Genomic DNA, 22,843 nt, shown 5'->3' with positions numbered 1-22,843 from the left:
TCTTGAAGCACGCACTGTGAGAAATGACACCCTTCTGCCTTAACTTCTTCCTCTGCACAGCGCACCACTCGTACCTCAAGACTGGCACAAGTCCACTGCACCTCACACGCTCGGCAGTGCAGCACTGCCTTGTTTAACTCGGCTCATTTTGTCATGTTGCAGCACCATCCTCAGAGTCCATGACCATGTGGTATGGCAGTAAGACTACTGTGTTCAAAATTTTACTCAACCAGCCACAGCAGTTAACTTTTTTTTTTTTCCTTCCCCAAGTATTTTTAAAATAAATAGCTACATGGCAATGCATCCTGAAGACTCATTATCCCCAACAGTTAATTAAGACAGCCTGGAACTAAGCAGATTGAGCTATATCTGATGTCTTTAAAAACTAAGAGTTGCTGTGCCTTCCCTTGTTTCAAAGAACAACTCTGCGACTGTTTCACTTTAAAACTTACCAACTTTTGGTGCAGACAGGAGACATACAACTCTTAGTTATCGCTGAGAAATGGCTTATGTTAAGCCTGCCCTTTTCCATGCTTTTCCCCTGCTCCAGCAGTGCCCTGTGACAGAAACTCGCTATTCATACGGGAGGAATGCTAGTACAGAGTTAAGAAGCACCATATTTGTAAATTACTGCAGAGCAGATCAAAAGCTGTATGCCTTTTTGTATGATTTTGTTTTCAAAACCAATTTAATTAAGGTAACTTCAGTTTTATCACAGGTAAAGATAATAAAATAGTAATAAAGTAATAACAAAAAATAATTTAAAATATTTAATAAACACACCTATGCTGCTGAAGTTTCATCAGAAGCATCTGAATTAAATCATCTTCTCTCATGCTATCAACTGCTACAGTTGAGGACAGTTAATAAGACTTGGAACCCGTACAGCTCACAAGTCCCTTTCTTCCCTTAGTGTCAACCGAGTTTCTGGAAACAAGATACCCTTCTTCACTCTCCATCTGCTACCTGCCAAACTGGAATGCAGATGTGTAATGAAGGCATAAGAGTTGCCAAAGAAAAGTTCTAAAAGCATGTATAGTCGTATCTTTATTTCAATATTACATTAAAGGACCTGACATTAACCATCTAATCAAGGTAATTTTTCTATTATGCTGGAGGATTTCAGGGAGTGGTAAAAGTCAAAGTTAAGTCAAAAGATACCTGTGACTGTCCATACAAAAAGCTTCTGGCAGTTAATCAATCCCAGTTCCAAATAGTTAATGAGAAGACTCTTGATTACATTCTCTGGACAGGAAAAGGGCAGGACCAGACATCCCCACCCCACAGCCCAGAGCATGCTTCAGCCATTATTCACTTATGCTGCCTCTCCTGCAATCAGTCTTTCCAGTCACTTCTCTCCCACAAGATGACAACACAAGACTGAGAAGGAAGCTGGCTCAGGCACCAAGTGGACAAACAAATAGGAGTTCCCATTCTAAAGCTTCAGCACTTACCTCTGAATGACTGTGAGGCAGGCAAGCACCTACAATACCTGGGCTCGTTACCACAAGCAGAGAAGAAAAAGCATGGGAGGAAAGAAGGCAAGGATTGAATTAGCAATTTTTTTTTTTATATATTTACAGTCCAAAGGCTGTGTTTTTATTAAGCATTTCACAGACCACTTAAGGACTTCCTTTAAAGTAATAAATTCCCCTTGTAATTAAATACATTCAAGTTGTTTCTCATTGTATTGCTTGGACTTGTGTATTTCTACACATAAGTATACACGTTACATGTATTTATATACACATACTTTTCAGCAACAAGCCAGTTCGCCTCCCCAGCCAGTTTGTTGAACAGTTCTGAGTGTGGATTCTGTGCAAAAAGCATGACTTTCCCTAAGGAACTGTGCATTGTTACCTTCATCAATTCTTAGTTCTGCCTTATATTCTTCCCCTTCTCTAGGCTCACCTTTTCCTCCTGCTACCACTACAAATATATCTTAACATCCTAAAGGCTGAAAACCTTTCCAATTGTTCACTCATTATTTCCCTTTCCCTGAATTTCCAACCATTGTTGATAATCTCTTCCTGCTTTCCAATCTCTGCTATCATGCAGCCAATTTGTGAAGTTATGAATGCCAAGTTAGAGCAAGCAGGTGAAACACACAAAGTAGGCAATCTTAGTAATGTTCATGAGCGAGAAAAACGTGTACCTAGCAAAGCAGTAACTATCACGTTGGATGATGACATGAGTGAATGCAGTACTAGCAACAGTTTTGTGAGTATTCATTAGGGAATGGCAGAGCACAAGTAAATTACTTTGAAATGGTGCTCACAGAAGAACAAACTTTATTTAGAGCAAGACAGAACCATTAATTAGCTTCTTGCTATAAAGCAGGTTTTGAAGCAAACAAGCGTATTGGAGTAAGAACGCAGATGTCAAGATTACAAGTTAATACTACCACACTAGACATTAAGTAAACATAAGACTAAGAAACCAAAACCACATGGAAGTCAATCAATGCCAAACACAAAAGAGCTAATAATGGGAAGAGAACAGAATATTGTCAAATTCAGAAGCTGGAAACATAAATCAGAACAAGTGAAAAAGAAATACACGCTAGTGAATTAGTATCAGTGAACAGACTAGGAGAAAGATGACATGAAAAGAACTGTATGAGCTACAGCTGTATTTGAAAAAACTGCTATCTGCAAGGCAAAGTATTTTGCCATCAATGAAAAGCAGAACAACTGTTAATGTTATGGTATACAGATCCCAATGCTGTAATATGAAAAAAACTGATAAAAAATAGCAGAGATGAGCTAGCAGAGAGGAACATTTAGGGGGATTCAGAAACACAAAACAGATAAAAACATCACGACAATACAAAAACTTCTGTTTCATTGTTGCTGAACCACAAAAGCACTGAATTCCAAGCTCATTCTCAGACTGTGCACAGCTTCTACTTGTACTCGTCTTTTGCCTTTCTTCCTATCGTCCTGCACTATCTTTTCTAGAAGATGATGGTTCCCCTTTCAACTTTCTTCAGGAACTCCAATGGAGTCTCTTTTCCCCTTTCTCTTTATACGTCACCTACAGATGATCCAATTTACAAAAAAATAAACTTTTCTACAAACTTTAGGTCGACAAGTTGGTTATTTTTCCTCATGCATGACTATGTTTTTCTGACCAAACCAGGATCTCAACAGATCTCACACCTCCATATATGGGTGTTTAGCCATCAGCTTCAGTTCAGCATCGACCAAACACAACTCACCATCCTAAACCCTTTTCTCCATTTCTACAAAATATCATTTTCTACCCTCATACCCTTAATTGCAGAGATATTTTCATTCAGGCAGATGTGAGGGAACGAAAGAAGTGACACAATTTAAAGCCTGAAAACATTACCTGCATAGCATTTGCAAGATTCATCCTCTTCCCTCTGTGCACACAACTGATGCTCCTGTCCAGTTCATCCTGATCACTGTGTCCTGACTATTGCTCCGTCTCCAGCCTTGGCACGTTCCATCTCAATTCACCGGTTTCCTTTTAAAATATAACACTAAAGATCACCTTAGTAGGATGTTCCAAAGACACCACCATTTTTCTGCTTATCCACTCATCTTTCCCCCTGCTCCCTAGACAACAAACTGCTTGTCTTCACCTTCAAGGTCTTTTTTTGGTTTGTTTCTGTCTTTGTGTTAAATCAAAACATTGACTTTCATTTCACATATCATGCTGATTTTTCAAAATTTCTTTGTAATCTCACTCAAAATGCATAGAAAAGCATAGTTTTAATTCAAAATTCCTCTTGAAGTTTTTGTTGAGAACAATTTGACAAGTAGTTTGCTATGACAATTATTTTACAGTTCAGTGTACAGCACCAGTAACATGCTGTTATTTCTTTGCTGTCTTGTTCACATGATGCCTACATTATTAGAATGGCCTCAGGAGAGACCTCACCTACCTAAATACTACTGTAATACAAATAATATATGATGGAAAAATATTAAATCTGATACACATAAAAATGTTTTTAAATCAGTGACCACAACAAAGTTGAATTACATATATTTACACATATGCATACATACAATGATCAAGTCATACCAAAAGGAAATCGTTACGTACAGCAATATTCATTTTTCCTTTAGACACTCCATTAGTACAGACAACAAAATTCACATAAAACGAGAGAAAGGCATTTGTAGGTGTGCTTTAATTACTACTCTAGCTGTATCTTCAGCAGCACTATTGCAGCATTTTTCAGTACATGACACCTTGTAACAAAGTATCTCTCAAGCACAGCTGGAACACTAGTTAGTGTCTATGTGCAGGGCAAGTGTCTCCAGGACAGTAACAGGAAAGCTAGAGATAGAGAAACAATGGATGGGAAGATGACACCAAGTATGTGCTTCACAAGAATACAGAATCAAAACTCATTCCTCTCTCAAAAAAAATACACATATTTAATGTTGGTCTTTTAATTCTAAGAAAAAAGCAATTCCAAAAATACAAACTGAACATCAGAGTCAAGTCAACCACCATAATAAAATGAAACAATGACATTCACAATAGTTAAGTCTATGCACAGCTTAAGTTTGACAAATATCCCCCCCCCCAGTACATTCCAATATTTTAAATGATACTTTACGAAAATACTGCTGGTGTTCAGTTAGAATTAAAGGACTTGGATAAAGTGAAACAATAAAGACAGATACAGATAGTGTGAGTAAGGTTACAAAGGGTTTACATTTTGCATTATCCCAAGATAAAAACATTCAAAAATTAACATGAAGTTGCTGTGTTATCAAAATATTGCAGCTATAGGCAAGGCAACATTAAATTAATAGCTGAGGGCGTGAGAAAATAACCACACATTTTAGTGAAGGTAAACAGAAGTGGCAGTTTCTAATTAGCATTTTTATAAAGCTAGTATTACCCGGCCAGCCATAAACTAAGCACAGGATAAAAAGCTTTCTCTGCTTCCTTTGGCTATAAGGTGACGGAAAAAAAAATAATTAAAAACATCACCTTTTCAAGATGTTCAAGATGAGCAGAAAAAGTCAAATAATCAAGTAATGGAATAAATAAGTACTAACACAGGCAGTACACTTTAAACCACTCTGTCATTTGTAAATGTTACATAATTTTATTTTGGTGGTAAACTGTAAGCATGTTAAGAAAACTAACCTTATGCAGTACAGTGAATAACCACCAAAGCAAAAATATTCTTCCGTTTACTCTTTGGCTAAAACCCCCTCAAAAGTAGCAGACAACAAAAAACATCTAATACTGGCAAGAGACTTTTTTGACTTTTTTTTTATCTCTAAAAAACCCAAGTAAAATAAACTTATCAATTTAAAACTTGGTACATTTTATAAAAACAAAAGAGGTAATGTTGTAATAAAATCAGTAATGTTACTTCAAATGGCAACAAACTGTTGACCCTGTGCAATAATATACTTTGTTCATACTACATTTATCAAAATATGACTGTTTCTACAGATATGTAGGAATCTTGTGTGCGACTCCTGTCACTTTAGTTTATAACTGGGACACAAAATTTACACTCAGTGTGCCACAATAACTTGCAAATTGTTATTTCCAGTAGAGTTAATTTCAAAATGTTCAGATCCTGCAGTGTTTTCTAACAGTTAACTCATATGGAAAATAATGGAATATATTACCTAGAGCATATGAACATCAATGACTGCACCCATTGCCAGAACACGCTGCACTGGTTTGACACTTTTCCATAGTACATAGAAAGCAACAGCACCCAATAAGCCTGAGAAGAAATGCTGCTGTGTAAATACTGGCAACTATTCCTGAAAAAAGAATTATGGGATACATTTTCAGAAGCTGCCCAATCCCATAATTTGTATTGCATAGGTCACAATCACACATATATATACACGCACAAGTATGTGTGTGCATATATACATATGTGTATATACACACACACGTGCACACGCACACACACAAAGAATATATTAAGAAGACAATGAAGTCTGGTCACAGAGCAATTTACAGGCTCAATATATTTTTCCTTTTTTTTTTTTTTTTTACACTTTGAAAGAAAACTTCAGTATTTTACAGTCTTCAGTAGGCATTATATACACTGCACTTATGAAATCTAGAAAGTATTGAAATAGAAATACATTTCTGCAAACATTTGGGTAAGAAAACAAACCAAAATTTTTTTCAAAGATTTGTGCTATCTACATAGTATTTTCTCTAAATCACAATAACTGTATCCACGGAATGTTCTCTAGAAAATGTCTTTTTTTTTTTTTTTTTAAACACCATGCACATTTTTAAGCAATTGTAACCCAAAATATCCCAACCTAAAACAATCTAACAACGTTCAGATTAAAAAATTTAAGTTTCAGATCAGATTTTAAAAAGATAAGTCTTTATCACAAGAGCTGTAATGATAACAATTACATGTTAAGGCTAAACTGGTTTTGTTTTGTTTTTAGAAACACATTTAAAGACACGTTTCTCTTGTGGCTCTGCATTATGAACTGTACTTACAGATGACAGTGCAGTGAACATAATGTTCAGTCCTACAGTCAGGATGCAGTTGCTCCTTCCCACTCCACAAGATACTGCACCTTTCCATCAAGTGTCACCCGACGAGCCAAAACACGGTATTTTTCCCCACAAGCTATTCTACCTGCTGCACCGAAATAACTAGTAATCGAGTTCTTTAGATGATTGAGCTGTAACTCCTGATCTGCTAAGTTGTTAAGTATCTCTGTATTGAGTTCATCATACTGGTAATCTTCCTTGCTCTCATCATCTTTTACAATTTCTGAATTTTGAGTCTGGAGTGCTTTTCGTGGAAAGCGACCTCTTCTTCTCAAATGTGGTATTGCAGCAGGCCAAGTTCTTCCTGTACGAGTCCTTTTTCTCGAGTCAGATAAACTATTAAAAAAAACCCCAAACAACCAGCATTAACTCCAAGGAACTTATTCAAAATGCATTCTTCATCATCAGTTATTTCCATGCAACTCATATAACTTCTTCACTCTATTTTTCACTGATAAAACTACTCGTTGCCTAGAAATAGAGGACTATAAATATGGCACTTGCAAAACAAAGATTATTTACATAATGAAAGTTGTACTAATTTAACAGTATGTCAGAAAGGTTAGGTAAATGATATTAACTTACGCCTAAATACATTAAGAATATTATTTTGATACAGCTTAATCCCATTCTTAAGCAAAATTTTAAAAAAACTGTCCCCAGAGAAGTTTGCACCAAATGTGCTTGAATTTGTAAATCAAAAATATACCTTTGTCACACAGGTAGGCCTCAATTACAAAAGCTATACTATAAAAGAGTTTGAGACTTCGTGTTAATTAAGACTGTAAATAAAAAAGAATTTATCCATATGGGTTTTTTTTAAATTGAATTTATCTGACTAAACTAAAATTCTGAAATATGAGAGAAGATGTTGCAAAATCTCTTCTACATCACTGCTTTCTACAGTACATATGAATTCCTAAAGATTTGCTATATATGGCCAGAAAAACAGGTATATCCAAAACTCTCACAGGTTTATAACTGGTAATGAAAAAAGAAACTTCTGACATTATCCAAGAATAAACCATCATCCAAATATTAAATGTCCAAGACATAAATCCTTTTGTAAAAACCTACATACATAATTTGCACATACTAAAACATACTTGATAATGTCCTAAATGGTACACAAACTTTGATGTTCAAGACTCCTATGTAACATATGGAGGAAAAACGCACATCCTTTTAACGTTAAAAAAATAACGGAATAAAGAGCAGAAATTAAAAAAAAAACGTGACTTCAGTCATTAGACAGCAATTTCAGAAGTCTGTAAGTTAAACATGAGTTTTTGAAGACAGACTATTTGTAGCAGTAATGAACACAAATGACTCACACTTGACAGCACGAATCAGAAAGAGGAGACAATAAGTAGATTGAGGATCCATGTAGCTCAATAAAAGAGAAGTTTATGTTTACTGAACTTGAGAGAGGGAAAGTTCAAGTGGCAATTTAATTGCAGAAAAGTTGATAATATAGTTAATAATTTATTTATGAAGACAGTGCCAAAAATTTTTCATGCTCTATTGACTGTAGAAAATCACAACATACTTACTATTCTTTAACATGAATACACAAACCTACAAAAACAAAAGCTGCTAAAATTAACTCTGGGTACACATCAGCTCTTTTACGACCTTTATTAGAAAACTAAGCTCAGGAAGTGTTTATGGAGTTTAATTCTTTTCAGTAAAAGTAATTTAACTACGTATTTTACATCAGCAAAGAACAGCAGTTAGTGAGCACAAAAAACCTCACCCTGCCTGTTGCAGATAGACTGATAAAGACTAGGTTTCTTTTGTCCTATTTCTTTAGATTTCCCCTTGCAATCTATAGCTCTACTCTGAGTCTCAGTTGCTCATTACTCCAAATCCCAGTGAATTACCACATCCTCAACATTATACTCCTTTGTAATATCCTCAGTTCTTCTCTAGTTATTCTCCCACCAGTTCTGCAACACCCTCACCTCCATTGCACACCTACTACAGCTGCCTCTTAACTTCAGCCTACTGTTCTACCTTATCTTCTACCTTATCTTCTACCTTTATTTTGCCAAAGCTTCAACTAAAAAAACAAAACAGCTCTGGCTATGACTAGGCCACAGATCATTAGATAATTGTCTGCCTTTCTGTAAGGGTGGGTTTCTGGCTTGGGTCTCTCTCATCCAAGCATCTATCTTTATGAAGCCTGTTAGACTGTATTTTCTTTGGAACTACCTGGATCAGATTTCATGGAAGTTAGCCAAAAGGTTCATAAATGACTGGAAGTACAACAGAACCTCAGGTTTTAAGAAACCAGACTCAGAACATTACATGTCATGCTTTGGCAAAGACATCTCTTGTAGCATCCCTGCAACTTCTGTTTATTAAGGGTGAAGCATTGCTGAACCAATTGTTTCCTGTCCCCCATTTCAAAAAAACATATTAAAATGAATATATTGCAAATCTTGACCTTTACAGCAGATAAAGTAATTGCATAATTACCTGTAATGTCTGGAAATGCTAGATGAGGTAGTTTCTTTCATACTGGCAGCACCTGTGGATTCCACATCTGAGGTATTGGATGAATGTGCAGTTCCATCCGATTTCCTGATATGCGAGATAACAGGGTTGCCATGTAATGAAAATAATCTTCTTTTAAAAACTGAGCTGACATTTCAGAAGCAAACAGATAAACAACACAGTATTAACAGGGAATTTTTGATTTTTTTTTTTTCTATTTACCCAACAGTGCAGGGTAATTCCAAGGCTGGGTTCTCTATCACTGGAACTGAATCATTATCCTAAAGGAGGGAAGAAAAAATAAAAGTACTTCAAATTCAGTTTTAATTGCTGTATTAATTTTGTTTGAGGGTGAATGAAAGAATATCATGATTCAAATTAACTGGTAATGTTTTTCTTCAGAAATGATAACCCAATTAGAGGGAAAGGGGCTGGGGCGGGGGGAGGCAGGGTTGGAGCAGAAGAGAATATCCAAAACCTTACCAGAGGAGACGACTCTGGAGTTTTGTGAATCATTTTTCTCGTATAGGGACCAGGTGGACGACCTACTGATTTTTTCTTCCCCTTTCTTTCTATACCATTACTTAATTCCCTAGAAGAAAATTTATATTTTGTTCTGTATTATTAAAGATAATTTTAATTGAATACACGTTTTCCTTTGGCAATGAATACACGATTAGATGTCTACTGTTAAAACATTGTGCTAAATGAGGTTATTCTGGTAAATTGAAATTGTCAGGTACAAAGCCAGATACTTTTGCCTCTAGAATAACACAAACAGATACATGATCTTTCTAGTGACCTTACTGATTCCCTAACCTTGAAGGGGAACAAACAAGTGTTAAATGTTCTTTATTCATATGGTGATACTTCATAAAAAAGATAGCACATTTACCAATACAAGTTACAACTTCACATCATACTTCCTATCTAGAATTCCAGTTAGATTATTGTGTAACAACTCCAGAAAGGCAAGAGAGTTAGTTTCCCAAAGGGCAACAAAGTTGGGATAATTTCTATGGTTCTTAATGCTAAATTTCACGTTGTTTTTTTGTTTTGTTTTTTTTTTAGAAGGATCCTAATAGAAAGTGAATTAAATTCGTTCAAAGACCTTGTTCTCACAAATAGTCCACTTTTACAGTTATTTTTAAAAAATACATTATACCATTAAAAAGCCTTTTTTGTAGGCACCAAAAATACACCCAAAGTAGCCCTGATTTACCACAACATTGCTAGAATGACTGGGTTATTTTACCTCACATCAGGGATTGGTTTAGATGATTTTCTGCCTTTAATTTTGAACTCATGAGAAGTTCCTTCTGGTTCCTTCTCAGCCTTTAAAGCAGCATTTGGAGGCACAGGAGGAACACGAATTCTCAAGCCAAACAAATGCTTCTTCTTCTTTATTTCTTTTCCAGACATAAACCTAGATGATTTAAAATTAATTGTTTAAATTCTGACTCTACGGAAAGCAACTTTTAAAATAACAGTGTACACGGAAAAAACTATGCAAATTAGAATATTCATTGTAATGCTGTTTTATTTCCCTCTTTCCCCTAATGCAATCCTCACTCTCAAATACAGAATGTGAAGTGGAAAGAGGATGAAAGTTAAAACAATTTTTTCTCATGATCTCGGTTACACTCAAATAGTTATGTAGTGTTATAGATCAAAACAGCAACAGTATTTAAAATGTAAATATTATATGCAGCCAAAGTGATTACGAGATAGACTGAGCAAAGGAGACTGAAGACTGTAGTCTACATCAGATTAAACAGGCAAACAACATTTAAAACAAAAAGTACCAGTAACTTACATGGTCTTGTAATCATTTAATGCCTCCAGTACATGCTCATATCTTTCAGATTTTGGTGTATCTGCCAGCTGTGAAGTATTAAGAAATCATTTAACCTGTCAAAGTCCTTAGTAATAGAAAGATTCCAGTTACTTTGAGTTACTGTAACTACAGACTTGGATGTGATGTACATTTATGAAATATTAGCTATGGAAACTACCTAACTCCAAAGGCTATTAATCAGTATCCTATATATTGTGTGATTTACAACCACAGAATTCATGCCAGGATCAAGCCCAGGCCAAAGAATTTGAGTTTCACTTGTAAGAATCACAGAATCACGGAAGTACAGAGGAAGTACAAGAAAAATCTCTCAAAGAATTACAGTATATGTAAAGAACATAATACTAGTTTGCCCTCACAAGACTGTTAACAAGAATTCTTCTGTGATATCATGTAGTCCCAAATTAACTGAGATCACAAGCAGAAGATAACTATATTGACACAAGAACTTAGTTATTTTACTGGTGATCATTTTAACCAAGGTCCTGCCACAGGACCTAATTCTCATTTTTGCCAACATTAATAACTTTTCTGGGTCTGTTCTGCATTTTGTATCATGTTGAGTAGAGTTTTAAAAAAAGAGTAAATCCATTTTCATGCCCCTTTTGCTAAGACCCAGCCTATCCCCTCTTCTTGCACCAAAGCCTGAAGTAGCTAGTCCCTATCAAGCTACCAAAATATGGAATCTTCTCTCTGAAAAATTGTATACTTATGAATTGGAGACATATAGCAGAATAAGTATTTTTGTAATAAAATTTAAAATAACATTATTTTTATATTTAGACAGATATTTTTAAATTCCAGTAAAGCTACCATATTTCCAGTGCCACACCAATTGGCTCTGCAGTAAATTAATTTTCAATTATAGAGTTGACAAACAGTTTAAAAGTTTTGCTATTAGTATGAATACTACAGAGCAGATGTACATTTGCAGCTCAAAAAAACAAAAACCAAACCAACTTCCAATACTTTCTGAAGAACACAATTCTGACCAAACAGGACAGATAGAAATGCTCAAATGATTAAATGTGCCAACACCTAAATAAATGAGTAAATACACTCATAAAACCCAGCCTTTTAACACAATTTTGGGCAAGATCCAGAGTCAGTCTACCTGACCACCAAAGTTAAGGGAGGCATTCAACCGATTTTAGCCAAAGAAAGTAACAACTGTTTTTACACATCTTCACCATATGCATTCAGTACAATCCATTGCTATCCAGAGGTCTTGCAACTCTGCAGCACTGAACTATAGAAAACTGGCATATATTTATCGCATTCTAAATAATAACATGCTAAAAATTGCTGGCTTAGGAGGTCTGATAATTCCACCATGTACTCCAATCTTACTTATGGCTAAAAAACTTTTCCTCTTATTCAATCATTAGCAGCTAGAGAAAGAAACCAAAGTGTCATTTCTGACAGTGACAAGCTAAAAATATTTTTAAAAAATGAAGCCATTACATTCTAGATGTTATTCTTTCTCTAATTTCTGTTTAATAAAGAAACCAGATTAACCAAAGTCATAAAATACATTTGCCTCCAATTTTTCAGGACACGATCTTTCCCAACTTAGTGAGAGACATTTAGAATCTTTTCAGAATAAAGTCTTAAAGATTTGCTCAACACAGCATTTATGCATTTATTCAAAATCTACCGCTACAAAAGACTACAAAAATGTAGTCTTCAGACTTAAAAAAAGGTAGTTTCCTTGAAGGTAATCAATATATTGATTAAGGAATTGAAAATACCCCTTACAAAGAGGTGAGTTTACTTATTTTGGATCTCCACTCTCCTTCCTCCCCCTTAGTTATTTGATTTTTAAATAGATTGAGCACGGATGGGTTGAAAGCAGCAAGGGGGAAGAGCAGCACAATGAGGACTGTAGCCTTCAGTTTCTCCAAAATGGCATGTGTGCTCCAGGTCAATGGCACCTAGATAGCTCCACTCTCCTCATCCACCCCATGGCTGTTCTGACCAGCCATTCTGACACAAAATTAAGTTAAACCTAAGAAAATTATATTATGTGAAATAAACAAATGTTAATTTATTCTACATTTCCCTCAATAGTAAGAGAAACAAAAGTCAAAATTAAACACTGCTTACGTGTTTGTTAAACTGCGCAGTAAGACAGCTAGAGCATTTCATTCTATTGAAAAGATGGTGTGAGAATCGAGACTTGATATAACAGAATTATTGACTTGATATGACTTAACTAAGAGATGCCATACATCCCAATGTAAACCAGATGTATGTTCATAATGACTAATTGTCTTTTTTTAGTAATGCTTAAGTGTTTGCTTGTCTTTCTAACACACTATTGACACTCATAGTCCAAACACATGTATTTTAAACTATTTTCCATTATTTATGAGTAGTTACTCATTTTAGCCAACATTTGATTCTCAAATTGTGTCTGCTAGTAAAAATGGATGACAGATGTATGAATTTACCGAAAATAAGTATAAAAGTATGATGAACTCATGATAAGAAAATTTCAAACCAGTTATATGCCACCTGTATTGAAAAACTTCAAAATTCTAAGCAATTTTCATGCACGAAAAAAGTGCGTACTCTACTAGCAGTATGCCAATTTGAATTTAGACATAAATTTTGCATCCAACCTTACATGCAGAAACACGTATCTACACTACTCCTCTTCATTAAATTTGAGGTCAGTCTGTTTGGAGAAATAGATTTCCTTTAATGCTAAGATAACTGCCCAGTAAATAAATAACCAGTATAGTAGTGAACAAAAGCTAAGATGCCTTGATAAGCAGCAGAATCAGGTTGGATCAAAACAATCTGTAGACCTGTACATGAACTGATCAACTCCATGTTTGGAAGAGGGAGGAAAGAAGAAATGTTTGTGTACAATAATTTGTTACGTGTTACACCTTAGAAACTTTGAAGATGTCTTCATATGCCATATACTCTGCATTCAGTTCTACATTTAGATTTTCTGGTCTGTGCACACGAAAATATCAAAGAAATATGAGACAACTATAAAATGAAAAAAAAGGAAAATACTTACATAAACAGTTGAGTATAAATAAAGCTGCCATGCAAACAATAAAACAATATTTACATGGACCACTTAAGAAACTTTACAGCTCAGAAAAACAAACACCATTTAAAACGCATTCTATTTCTGCAAGGAAATTAAAGACGTCTCCTCATTATTTAGGATTAGCAGATATTAAGGTAATCAAGGATTTAACATCCAAAATAAAACAGTTCATAGGTTGCTAAATTTCAGGACATATGTATGAACTGTGAGGAAAAATAAGAAAGAGTATTCCAATTACTTACCTCACCAGGATGCAATCTATCCCAGTTTTCATTAATGTAGGCCATGAGTTCAAGCTCCGAATCAAAGTATTTCTTCTTATGAATAACACTTAGGTTGTAAAGGCATAGATGTGCTATATCTACCCTAGAATACACAAATATTTGAATAAAAACCAGGAAATTAGCACAGTATAGTTAGAGGAACACAAAGCACAACTTAAAACACTCAATCCAGCAAACATCATCTTGAAGTGTCCTGTCATTTCTCTTCCTGAAGTGATTCCTTCTGCTCTGAATCTTACTTTCATATCTGCCTCATCTCATTGTCATGATGTTCTTTTAAACTCCAAAACTGGTCAAAACCATGGGATACTTAAGTAAGTCCAAATTCATAGTTGAATGTATCAATTCTGAATTCAAGCAAGTATTTTGGTGAACTAACATCTAACAAGGTAACTTCCACCATATATTTGTTAGCACACATATCCACTAAATTGGATATAATTTCTAATATGGGTTAGTTTAAAGATTTCAAAGTACAACTAACCATTAAGTCTCATTATAAGATATGTCAAGATGTGTACTCTAGTACTGAGTATATTTGGCTTATCTAATGGCAGGATCCTAAACCTGCAAAGAAGACTTTGTTCAGGTATCTCAGTCTTCACATAAACAAGTGAGTAGTTGCTTGCTACTTTACTGAACAACCCCAGGAATAAATCCCAAGAGCATGCAATTGCAATGTATCTCTACATTTAAGGATAAACTTCGAAGGAAATGTTGTCCCTGTTCACACAAGCAGTAAGAACAACTCAGGAAACAACTCAAGACAGAAAGTGGATTTCCTTTTTTGCAAGGAGAATCAAAACAACAAAAAGAAAAAACAGAGCATGTAATCAACTCACACCCCCCCCCTTTTTTTTTCTTTAAATTCATATTTACCATCTCAAGGGTAAGCGTTTGAGGTATTCTGGTCCAGAACTGCAAACTGAGCAAATGAATGTATAAAACCTAAAAATATATACATATGTATAAGTACATGTGTCTGGGTGGGGGGTGTTTGTACACACACACACTCTCTCTCTCTGTGTTTTAACACCCTAGTTATAAAAAGAATGAAAGTTAGGCAGGCTAGAAACACAGCCATATTATACTTAAGAGACCCTTTTTCCTCCATCTTCCTTTATCAACTTTCACAATCTGTGCTGGTACCTACTAGGCCAGATACAAGGCATTTCCTCAGTTTTATCCTGGTACCACTGTTTCATGTTGCCTAACAAAGTCCCTCACCCTGTGACTTTGTCAGTGAAGATGCTCTGTCATGTCCCCACTTCATTCTCTCAAATGCAGAAACCTGTACACCAGTGTAAGCATGTATTTAAAGGACCCATGCGTTTCTTGGTCCTAACTCAGTTCCTTCATACAAACATTCCAGCACAACCAACAGATAAAAGAAAGTGTAATAGATAATGAATGAGATACTCCTTGATTCCCCTTCTCCAGTTTTCTCTCTCATCTGCTCCAAGTTCCTTTTAAAACGAAAGCACAGACCAGCACTTTCTTTCGTTTCCTTTTGTCCCGACTCATCACACATGAACGGAGGATGTAGACAGTTCCCATCAGTCTAACTATCCTTCCAGCTTTCTCCAGTTTAGGGAACTACTACTATTAGCGCGCGGCACATACACACCCCACCATTCCCCCACCCCCCCACAGCCTACCCTGAAGCATGGAGCCTGTTGCATACAAGAGATGAGTCACCTACACAATGTGAACTTGAAAGCCCTTATCTAACTTATAGGCCCACTAAAGTGGTCTGCTTTAAAGCTGCCAGTCTCCCAGTAGCTGGCACCTACAGTTTAATGGACTTCCACACAAAGTGAAGTCAGTAAAAGTTTGAATTTAACTACCCATTGGTTACCTCTCTATCACCCACCACCCCACCCTCCTTCATTAACCTGAGATGAAGAACTGCATTTTCCCAGCACCTGAACACATGCTTTATTTCATGTAATCGTCTACACAAAACCCATCCCGTTTTTGGAAACTACTGTTGTATTATGGACACCTCAATAAAAGTTCATATATGACATTTCCTCCACACTTTAAATAAAGACAACCATAAACTACAACTCAAGTTTCTTACCTGTCACCAAAAAGCATTGGCTTTTGGAGGCACTGCACGCAAGCCTCATGAAACCACTGCTTACATTTGCAGCACTGCAACATCTTTAGATACCAGCTTCACCAACAGAAAGAAAAACAAGATGTGTTAAAAAAAGTTACTGAATATTGTTTTTCATTACATTTAAATTAAATAGCAAGGGATCTTCTGACCCAAACTGATTTTCACAGTTTATAAAACGACCAGTCATCTGTAAGGATATTTCAGTAACACTGAGCTCCATAATAAATCATTACTAAAAAAGTGACTAAGAATAATAAGAGTCTAGTAAAAGGATGAATTAATTTATTAAATGAAGAAAATAAAAATTTAATTTCCTCTGACAACGACCTTTTAATTCTCGATGGTAAGAATTCAGTAACTCCATATAAGGTCCTTCTCACATTAGCTTCCTTGTTATCTTCCAAAGCACGGCACAGCCGCATTAAGTCACAAACATTTGTTCTGAGGTTTCAACTACTTGAACTCTCAAAATGAACCTCACAGTTTACACTTTTTTTTCCCCTCTTTTCCTTTTTCAGTTTCTCCCTTGATAAAAGGAACCATGCAAAATTGAAGGTGATGTTTGTCCAAGTCTGCAAAATTCTCAAACCAGAGCTCTGTCCTGTGAATATAAACTCCAAAGCTTCACTTCTTGGTGGGATTCTTGCCTTGACTTCAAATCTTCAATGCCATTTTATTCATTCACTCATTCATGCAGACACCACAGTATTTACCTCTACCTGCTTAAGAAGTCCTCTTCTTGCCTTTCTTGTAAGAAAGAACCAGCAGAGGACTCTGTAATGCCATAAGAGGAAAAAAGTCTTTTCCCCGTCAATAATTGCAATCCAGAGTATGATGTTATGGTAGAATGGTAGAATCAGACAGCTGTCTATTCCAACAAAACTTAATAAACTAATCTCTAGATACATTTACATTTGTGACTAACAACAGAGCTAATGTCAGAAAAATGCTGCCTAGAATTGCAAGAGATCAACAAACAATTCCATCCAATCTCAACACATTAACAGCAGCAACGAAAAAAAAATAAATTATTCCTTGTTGTAGAATGGACTGATGTTATGTGATGGTCATATGACAAAACAAACCAAAATATCTGATGGGAGAATGAAAGCCATGAATAATGTATTTCCGAGATTTTTTTTTTAAATATATCTAATACAAAATTCCACTTTGTATCGAGTTTAGCACCTACACACAATAGAAAGAGAAACTAACAAGTTCACAAATAAAAGTCTACTGGATCAGGGCCAAAGTTTGCAGCTGCATTACAGAGAAAAGTTCTCATATATTATCTGTTTACTTACTCTCCAGGTCCTCCACAATAGCAGTAACACTGCTGGACATTGGTTTTATGACCTGCATCCCACTCAAGGTCTGTTGCATTATAGGGTAATGTTTGTTTCATGACTTGCAGCGCTTTGGCATTTGGTCCTTTCTTAAGCGCACCACCCCGCTGGGCCAAAACAAATACATTAGTTCACAAAAACAATAATGCATCTGAAACTATCAAATCCTTTAATTTGAAAGTTTCAAGATTTTTTCTATAATCAAGTAAAATACTTTCACCTGTATTTATGTTTTAATACTAGCATATTTGTTCAAAAATAAATGGAAAGCCAGATATCACCTATTTCTAAAAGAAGTATTAATTCCCAACATATAAAACTTCCATTCAGACCAAAGTTAATAAAACAGATATCACTGAAAAAAATGCTTTTTTCTTTTTGTTTCAACTTCAAAACCAGAGTATGCATGCAATATGGGATGTATTAAGAAATGGCTTTCTAGAAACACACCTTTGTTGTTGTTGCAAAAACGCACTGTCGACAGAGCCATTTATCATCTGAATCAATCACACTGGAATCAATATTTGGTGTGTGACACAGCTGATGATAACCTGTATAAATAACGATCAACCACAGTGTTATTAAAATGGCAAAAGAAGCTTACACAGAATTAACCATCACAATTTTAATGCAACTATAAGGTGTTATCCACCATTAAGTGTCAAAGAACCAACCAAACAGATTGACAACACACTCAAAATTTTCTTAGTGGAAAAACCAAACTTTACTTACGGAACAGGTGCTAGTCACTTTAACATGGACTATCATTATTCACTGAGCTGTTTATGGCCACTAAGGGCTATAAAATTTAAGATCAGTTGAGCAGTCAGTCATAGCCAGGCATATATCCTCCTTCATAAAACAAATCAAAACATCTTTTAAAATGCAGTAAATAGAAAAAAAAATATCTAGTTACCTTGCCCACATTTATCACATATAACCATTTCATTCGGTGCTTCTGAATACTCTTCCTGACATATTGTACAGACCATTTCCCCACTTTCAGTGGCTCCTAGACAAAGATGAAAGTGTGATTTTTTTCAGATTACACTGCAGCTGGAAAGGTTACCACGCCTATGGCTTTTTTTGTATTTTCAGTTACAGATCCATGCACTGTAGAAACATTGTTACGTAGCCTAACTTCCTAAAAAAATATATTCAGACAACTTGTACAGACTGTATGTGTTACAAATATTTATATCACTTATCATATGTTATCAGTTACTTATTGGCTATATATTGCCTACTTACTATGCAGTCCATGGTTCCTTAATAGCAACAATAAAAATTAAATAACTCAATAACGAATGTAAATGCAGGCTAAAAAATATGTATAAACAAATCCTATCCGGACAGCCGATAGGTATGTTCTGCTTTACAGTAGTTTGTACTTCTTTTCATGTAAATATATGCACAGTTTAGTGTGTATCTTTTTGACAGACCTGCCCAAGGTGCTTTAATATTAAACTCCAACACACTTAAGAAATATGTTATTACTTCTTATACGTATCTGGTAGCATACAAAAGCACACAGTAACAGCAGAGGTAAGAAAAAAATGTTAGCTTGCAAACTGGAAACAATACTACATCTTGATCCAATTAGACCATATATCAACGTAGAAATCTGCATTAAAATACAAGTTACTTAATCTACACGTTACCGCACTCATACACGAAAGTTTGATAGTTACAATAAATGAATCAAAGATCATAAACTAGTACTATAGAGAAGCAGAACAGCAGTATTTTAAAAGCTTCTCTGAAACAAAGCAGATGATTTTTTGCTGTTATGAATACAAAGCTTCTCCTATTAGCAGATAAAGCATTTAAACAGCAAGAATCAATAAGAGCCAGATCAGATTTCCATTGCTTATATACGATGAGGAAATTGTAACTGATTTTCAAAACAAATTGCCACTGAAATTGTCATCCATGGTTCATTAGCACTAGATTATCAAAATACTAGCTACTCTCCCAATATCTGAAAAAAATAAAAGCTAATATACAATAGATGTCTCACTTGATAATTGCACATTTCTTTATATCACATGAATATTCCCAAATCTGTAATAGTTTCTTATGTGCAACAGTTATGGTGTTACTTTCAAATGTGAAAACCCCACTCAAACCTAGGATTTTTCAGTGTTTGGTTTCTTTCCACATCATGTTGTTTCAACTGAAAATACGAGGACATAAACTCAGTGTAAATTAGGGTCTGGAGTTTTCTGTTAAGACAGAGCATCTATCCCCATCCAAATAAACTCATATGTGATTATTTTTAGAAGTGTTCTCCCCTCCCTGCACATAGTTATGTGCAAACAAAAAACCAAACCAAAACAAAAAAGGAACTGCAACGATAAAGAGTTGTTTGAATTTTTTTTTTTTTTTAAGTTTGCCTAATTCATGATCCTGGGTCACATTAAACTATATCACTCTTTAGGATAATGAGAATATAATAATTTAACAGATATAATAATCTAAACAAATAAAATACCAAACAACGACTACTTCACTGAAGTTCTTGCCTGTTTGTATGTCCTTCCAGAGAACCCAGGATTTGGAACTGTCTTCAAATATAATGAAGCAGTTCTGTTTCAGTTTGTTTATCTGAAAAACACAAATACAGTAAAAGCAATGAGTAAAAGGTCTAAACAGAAGAATATATTTAATACTAAGTAAGTGAGACAATAATATTGCAATATTTAACCAACACATGATACTGTAGTACTCCAATAAAGTTAAAAAATTGTGTACCTTTTTGATAGTTCCAAGATAAAACAAGCCATCTGACCATCTAGCTAGGACATCCTGACCTTCTTCAAATTTACACACTGGCTTTTTGGCTTTCTGTCCATCATGTAACGACAGCTTGGTCAGAGATGCTGAGGTCTTGTGGCTTCGACGTACAGGAGACCGCTTATGGACCAGTGAATTACCCACCGCTGTAGAGTCTCTAAAGAAAGGGAAGCAAGAGAAAAGGTACTCAGAATTAGGTTAAAGTAAGAAACCATACATTTTAAATATTAATATGATTCACATCTAGAACTCACTTAGCTAACTCCAGAACTTCAGGCAGATAAAAACCTGGTCATGTTTTCAGACTTTACGCACCTTTAGTAGCAGTGCCTCTGCTACTAGTAAGAGTCTACAAAATTGAGAGAGACAAGTTTACATAAAGACAAATCTTCTACAAAATCAACTAATGTAAATGAGGATGGGGAGATACAAACTTTTCAACTCAGAGTCTTCATACAGTCGCCAGACGCATCAAAAATATTCAATACAGGATTACTTAAGCAAAATATTAGTCACTTGAATCACTGACTCTTTTCTAAAATTCCAAAGAAGCTAAATAGGTCTTAAGCCATTTGTAACTACATTACTTTGGTAGGGAGAGTACGAGTTGACAATTAACATGGTACTCAGCAGTTAGTTACTCAGATTAATCCAAAAAACATAGGGAGGAAAAAAAGAAAGAAACCAGGTTGAACACTATACTAACTCAGGTATCTCCAACACAGCATCATGCTTTGCCACTAAGCATAGCTGTAGAGGCTTCCAGAACAGGAGGAATTTCTACATGTTAAATTTCTAATGTAAAACAAGTTTTTCTCTGTTAAGAGAGGAAAAGAATAAGGAAGGAAAAACAAAGGATCTTGCAACTTTTCTTCACACACGAAACTCCAAACTACAAACTACTTAAATGAATAATCATTTTCTCCTCATACAATACCACAATATATAGACTATTTACATATAAAATATATGTATGAATATGCTTTTATGTCAGAATAGCTATCAATCACTATATTCCAAGTAAAGGAGTAACATGCAGAAAATTATACAATAGGACCAGACAATGCACAAGGAAGAACCTTTGTAAGTAATAGGCAGAATTTGAGACTGTAAAACAAAGTTACCATTCCTATATCCAAATGTATTTTCTCTTCAGAAACTACAAGTATGTATAACAAAACGCAAACACAAGAACAGATCAGGGAGTTAAACAGGATAGTCAACTGAAAGAGCAAAGTTTCACCTCACTCAAGATACCTTGGGTACGTTATCAGCACCAGAAACATTTGAATTAATCACAAAGCCCAACAAAACCAGTAAATGAATCAGTGTCCTATATAGTTTGATGAGAATTACTACTCAGATGTCAGAGATGTTATTCTGAAGTTTCAGAGAAGGGAATCTCTTCTCCCTAAAAAGTCTCCCATTTAAGTTCAGTATGAAAATAAAACTGGAATTATAATGGCTTAAAACAACAAAACATGCAAAAATGCAAAAGTTAGTATTATAGAGAGCAAACAACAATTATTTTTTGTACTAAACACTTTAAACCAAGAAGGCTAGACACAAGAAAACCTGACATCCATTTTAAGCATATTTATAATCAGCGTAAGTGTAAACAAGAAGCAAGTAAGAGCAGCCACAATGGGCCAGACTAGTGTTCCATCTAGCCCAGTAACTCTGGCACCCTCCTGCACAACTGGGTCACCAGCTTAAATCCTGCCTGATCCCAAATACAAAAAAATTCAGACAGCTGACTAGGGAAGACCAGAGGAACAGAAAAAACTTAGAATAGCACTTCTCTCCCAAATATTTTCTAGGTGCCCTCTTGGCAGGGGTCAGTACTCGCCCCAGTCTTGTTCAACTTATTCATCAATGATCTGGATGAAGAGTTACAGTGCACCCTCAGCATGTTTGCTGATGACACAAACTGGGAGGAGGAGTGATGGATACACCAGCAGGCTGTGCTGCCATTCAACGTGACCTGGACAGGCTGGAGAGTTGGGCAGAGAGGAACCTGATGAAGTTCAACAAGGGCAAGTGCAGGGTCCTGCACCTGGGGAGGAACAACCCCATGCATCAGTACAGGTTTGGGGCGGACCTGCTGGAGAGCAGCTCTGTGGAGAGGGACCTGGGAGTGCTGGTGGATGACAAGGCTGACCACGAGCCAGCAGTGTGCCCTGGCTGCCAAGAAGGCCAATGGGATCCTGGGGTGCATTAAGAAGAGTGTGGCCAGCAGGTCGAGGGAGGTTCTACTCCCCCTCTACTCTGCCCTAGTGAGGCCCCATCTGGAGTACTGCATCCAGTTCCGGGCTCCCCAGT

The 22,843-nt window shown here is 35.7% G+C and overlaps 1 protein-coding gene across 3 annotated transcripts in view; it reads right to left on the bottom strand.

The window, feature by feature from the left end:
* Window positions 1–1,530: 1,530 nt before the first annotated feature.
* Window positions 1,531–22,843, bottom strand: part of MTF2 (metal response element binding transcription factor 2) — a 30,132-nt gene continuing 8,819 nt past the window's right edge. For 2 of the 3 annotated variants that reach the window (XM_075424921.1, XM_075424922.1), the window contains exons 2-15: window positions 20,480–20,678; window positions 20,251–20,332; window positions 18,642–18,737; window positions 18,176–18,276; window positions 17,684–17,832; window positions 16,338–16,433; window positions 15,134–15,202; window positions 14,213–14,336; window positions 10,859–10,926; window positions 10,298–10,468; window positions 9,526–9,634; window positions 9,265–9,323; window positions 9,025–9,129; window positions 3,516–6,879 (exon numbers count right to left, since the gene is read on the bottom strand). In XM_075424921.1, the coding sequence (XP_075281036.1) occupies window positions 6,525–6,879; window positions 9,025–9,129; window positions 9,265–9,323; window positions 9,526–9,634; window positions 10,298–10,468; window positions 10,859–10,926; window positions 14,213–14,336; window positions 15,134–15,202; window positions 16,338–16,433; window positions 17,684–17,832; window positions 18,176–18,276; window positions 18,642–18,737; window positions 20,251–20,332; window positions 20,480–20,678 (1,783 nt within the window). In that variant the 3' untranslated portion in view covers window positions 3,516–6,524. Of the gene's footprint in view, window positions 3,493–3,515; window positions 6,880–9,024; window positions 9,130–9,264; window positions 9,324–9,525; window positions 9,635–10,297; window positions 10,469–10,858; window positions 10,927–14,212; window positions 14,337–15,133; window positions 15,203–16,337; window positions 16,434–17,683; window positions 17,833–18,175; window positions 18,277–18,641; window positions 18,738–20,250; window positions 20,333–20,479; window positions 20,679–22,843 lie in introns of those variants that run through there. The other variant, XR_012764415.1, reaches the window with a different exon arrangement.

The sequence above is a fragment of the Opisthocomus hoazin genome, chromosome 6 (assembly GCF_030867145.1).
Source record: "Opisthocomus hoazin isolate bOpiHoa1 chromosome 6, bOpiHoa1.hap1, whole genome shotgun sequence".
Taxonomy (NCBI): domain Eukaryota; kingdom Metazoa; phylum Chordata; class Aves; order Opisthocomiformes; family Opisthocomidae; genus Opisthocomus; species Opisthocomus hoazin.
Note: the sequence above shows the minus strand (reverse complement) of the source record. Positions and strands in the feature narration are given on the sequence as shown.